We start from the raw sequence: 4,700 nt of genomic DNA on the forward strand, positions 1-4,700 counted from the left end.
GATTTCATCCATGAAGGATACATTTGATATATGTTTTCACATATTATAGACCAACAAGTTATTATAGCAGTTTAAATACGAGCGATCGGTTTTTGGAAGACGATCATTTTTTTAGCACAACACCGCTAAGCACCAACTCATCCATCCTTTCTCCTTTTCTTCTTTTCATGCCGCCACCATGGGAAGCGCCCACAAATGTGTCATTTCACACTGGCAGCAGGCTCGCAGAGCTAGCTGTGGTGCTTGTTCTTCTTCTCTGACTTTGCTGTTTCACCGTGTTTAGATAACGTGCCATCCGCAAACACTCGCACTCATTTTCGTGCTTTAGCTTTGTACTCACGCGCACACACACGTGCACACATGCACACACACACACACACACACACACACACACACACACGTGTGTGTTAGTTTAGTCTGTTTCAACCTCTCTTTGTGTGGAAACACACATATCTAGAACTATTCTTTAAGGATGTCTGCATTTCACACAACTGTCTAATAGGATAAAATAATTGACATTGTATACCCAAAGGTCAAGTCTGGATAAACGTGTATATGATTTCCAACTTGAATGCAAAGCCAAGGCATATAATTGTGTGGTGTGTCAACTCTAATGTGTTTCCTCTCTGTGCAGGGGGATGACTGAAGCTATCACCTTGCTAATCCTTGCTGTCCAAACTGGCCTCATTGAGCTGCAGGTCATCCACAGAGCCTTCCTCCTCTCTATCGTCCTCTTTATTGTTGCTGCTTCCATCCTGCAGTCCATGCTGGAGATAGCTGATCCTATAGTCCTAGCCCTGGGAGCATCTAGAGGCAACTAAGATAATATACCAAAGACTTTTTCATGTGTTTATTTTAAGAAAACTCTGTGTCCCACTGTTTGTTTTATTTTTACTGATCATAAACAACTATTAATAACTATGGGCAGTTAGTTAATTATCACAGAATTCATTATCTATGGTCATCAGTACAACTCATGCTAACATCATAAATTAAGTAATACTACGGTGTACTGTCCTTCTTTCTTCATTCCTAAACAGGCAGTTTGTCTTTTTGACATCAATCTGACTGAAAGTGTGTTTGCAAAGCCTGCTATCAACCTGCCTGCTTTCTCATATGCTGGTTTTGCTGCCCGTCCCGTAGGAGTTTGTGGAAGCACTTCCGTGCAGTTTCTCTCTGTCTCTTCCTGCTGATCTTTCCAGCGTACATGGCTTATATGATCTGCCAGTTCTTCCACATGGACTTCTGGCTTCTCATCATCATCTCCTCCTCAATCCTCACCTCTCTCCAGGTAACACACAACCGCATCGCAGTGTGCAAAAACGTTAAATTAAATAGTTTAAACTTGCTCTACCCAAACAGTTCAGCCCAATAATAATTAAACATGTATATTTGCTTGTTTTTTAATTCCATAATAACTCTGAACACTCTACCGCCAGGTGCTGGCACTCTGTTGATCTGTTGTTCTCTTCATGTGGAGGAGTTTCGTAAAGCTCCAGTGTAGAACATGGATGAAGTCATATATTGTGTAAATGGGAGCTACAGATTGCTGGAGTTTCTGCTATGTGTCTCACACACACACACACACACACACACCAACTCTTTGCTAAGTTCTGACTGTAAACAGACACTGTCATGTAATGCATCAGCACTGTCTCTGCCTCACTGTCAGTGATTTGTTACCTCACCAGGTTGCGGTGTGCGTGGTGTGCTATGGTGTATCAGAGACTGTATTTGGCGAGTGGAGTGTGATGGGAAGCACCATCATCTTGGTCCACTCGTACTATAACGTCTGGCTCAGAGCCCAGCTGGGCTGGCAGAGCTTCCTGCTCAGGAGAGATGCTGTACACAAGATAAAAAGCCTCCCTACAGCTAGCAATACACAGCTGGAGCAGTATAATGACATCTGTGCTATCTGCTTCCAGGTATGAACAGTTTTTATGTTTATCTAAAGAGGATGCATGACCCAGACTTAATCTGGGGCTGGAGCCAGGCAAACTCTACTGGTCCATCATCACAATCTAACCCACCAACTCCCCATTCAGTGGAACCTCCTCCACGTCCTCCACCTCCTCCTCCATTCAACCCCTGAGCTCCATTTTAACACACACACAACATACATACATGCATATATAATTACACAATCTAAATAATCCCTATTCTACTTGTCCAGCTGTTTGCTGTTGGCTCTCCCATCATGTCCAACTTCATATCCATGTTATGTTTCAAATGATCTAAAACAATCTCTAAGCAGAAATTCATCACTCGGCATTAAAAAATGTAAAAAAAGAGGACAATGATCGCAGCTTTACAAAATGTTAGTACTCGTTAGGCAGTTGTCTTGGAGCAGTGAAACGTATCCCATGATAGGTGTAACCCATGCCAGCAGTGATTTCATCACAGGTGCAGTTGTTTTCCACATGTTCTTTCACAGGGATTCAAATTTAATACAAAAACAGGATGCACTAATCTCATCTCAGAATGAATTGGGAATTTTACACCATGTCCAGAAAATGTGAAAATCGGATTTCCATCATGGCTTTTCTTTCTTTTTTCTCCCTACAGTCATGCTTTTACCCCTTACCTTTTGATGCCCGACATTTAGGGCGATGGTTGCTCCTGCCTTTGTTTGTACAGCTTTAACTTTCACCGCTGTATATTTCATAGTGTTTGGGTGCCACGATTTATCTAAAAATTGATCAGACTATCGATTACTGATGGTTGTATTTTATACCGTGACAAAGTCTTAACATTTCATAACGTCTAGAAATTCTCCACATTTTTTGTTTTTCACTGCTGGGTGTCAGTAGTGTTGTGATTTAGTGAATACTGAGCGTTAGCAGACTGAATGTTGTTTATTGACATTCACATGACCTAAAGCCTGGTGCTAAGCAGAGGACACATGGTATGGTCTAGCTGAGGGGTGCAGTGTGAACTCTTGGTTCACATTGAAGAACTTACATGTGTCAAGCTTTTGCTTTTATACTACTTCAATATCTGATTCAGACTTGTTTGGCTGGTCCCAGCAAAAAAAAAACTGTTCTATTCCTCATCGCCAAACTTTTGTATTACTGTTAAAGCAACTTTATTGTTAAGGTCACACGCTGCAAATGGACTAAGGGGAAGATGGAGAGACGAGGTATAAATTAGTCCACAGAGCTGAAAAGGAGCTCGGATTTTGGCCTCATTAGCTCTAGTTTATGGTTCTCACTCGTGCTTACTGTTGCAAGCTTAGCTCACTCACAGATCAACCAATCATTCACATTGTTGGTTGCTGATGGCAGGAGCCAATCAGCTCCTTTCATTAGAGACCCTGTATTTTCTAAGACCATTAGCGTTTTCCTGCTCGTCAGTCAGTTTACTCCATAAATTGTTGATACCAGCAAACTGAGCCACAGCTTCTTTTTTCCCCACAAAAACACACTCTTTCTTTTTGCTACTGCATTTAGCAGATGAAGCACGGCGAGGAAGAAATATGCTTTGAAACGAGTGTGAAAGACTGATAACTTTAGGATGCCAAGTCCTGATGCACACTTATATGTAGACCTTGCTGCCACTCTGACCACAGAACGTGTTTGTCCCCAGTGTGCTATAACCTTGCAACCAATGTGTTTTTTCTACCTTGTGTTTTTTCTTTTGGGGTTATATTTACACTAATGTCATTTTTTACTAGCAATGATCCAAAGCTGTTCTGTGGATGTCGGCAACCAAATACCCTCTGATGTCTGTGTACGAGGAAACGGCCCAATCTGTTTGTGTGTAATGAACACAAATGTTGCTCTGTACGTAATCTATATTAAACCAGAGGTGTGTTGATAAATATATATATATATACATATACATAAGTAAGACGAGGGCTTGGTTTCTCCAAAGTTTCCTTTCTTTGTTTCTTCACGTGCCTGAGAGCAAAGAGAATTTTTGGATAAGAAGCTGCTGGGAAATCAAGCCCTCTGATCTGAGACCAGCCAGTGTTGCTGCTTCTCCAGTCTATATGACGCATCTTTTAAGCTGGTGTGATCACTCTGCTGCCCTCTACTGTTAGGAGTGGGCTCAGCATGGAGACGCATTAATTAGCGCTCAGCAGTATTACTTACTAGCACTATTATTAAAGGTCTTATTAGTATGAATGACCATATTCTTGACATTGGGAAGCGTGGGCTGCAGGGTTGAGAATGAATACACGATCAGTGTAGGATCAAACCTGACCAACGCTGCTTTGACTTTTTGTGTTTATTTTTTTAAAGAGATGAAATGGAGAGTTTGATGTATTTTGCACATGTTCTTCTGAAAGGTGAACCTAAGGGATTTTCTGTACACACCTTCTTATTTTAATACCAACACCATTCCTTTGACATTGATTTTTTTTTTTTTCGAACTGCTGTTCGATACTGTTGCCTCTGACTGACAGATGTGTAGAGATGAATTGTAGTTGTGGGGCTGCTCTCCCGACACTCCCTGCAGATTTTGGTTTAAGATGAATTGTTTTTGTCCATTGAGTTTGTCCAAACACAGCTTTAGGACCTGCTCTGTTTAATCTGGCTCTCAGTGCCATTTCTTTTCTGTTAAAATGCTTCATATTTGTTTTTTTGGACTTTATGCCTGTCATTGCCTTGGTTATTTTACCAAAAATAATGTTAATCAAATAATAATGGGTGTAGTTTGTAAGGTCAAGAGCAGACAAAGAATGTATTGAAAAAGCT

The 4,700-nt window shown here is 41.1% G+C and overlaps 1 protein-coding gene across 1 annotated transcript; it reads left to right on the forward strand.

The window, feature by feature from the left end:
- Positions 1-1,481: 1,481 nt before the first annotated feature.
- Positions 1,482-4,402, forward strand: LOC112845593 (RING finger protein 145-like). Its single transcript, XM_025905005.1, has 3 exons — positions 1,482-1,528; positions 1,692-1,925; positions 3,450-4,402. The coding sequence occupies exons 1-3, from the start codon at positions 1,508-1,510 to the stop codon at positions 3,501-3,503; spliced, it is 309 nt and encodes a 102-aa protein (XP_025760790.1). The 5' UTR covers positions 1,482-1,507; the 3' UTR covers positions 3,504-4,402.
- The last annotated feature ends 298 nt before the right edge of the window (positions 4,403-4,700 follow it).

This window comes from Oreochromis niloticus, unplaced genomic scaffold (genome assembly GCF_001858045.2).
Source record: "Oreochromis niloticus isolate F11D_XX unplaced genomic scaffold, O_niloticus_UMD_NMBU tig00008006_pilon, whole genome shotgun sequence".
Classification (NCBI taxonomy): domain Eukaryota; kingdom Metazoa; phylum Chordata; class Actinopteri; order Cichliformes; family Cichlidae; genus Oreochromis; species Oreochromis niloticus.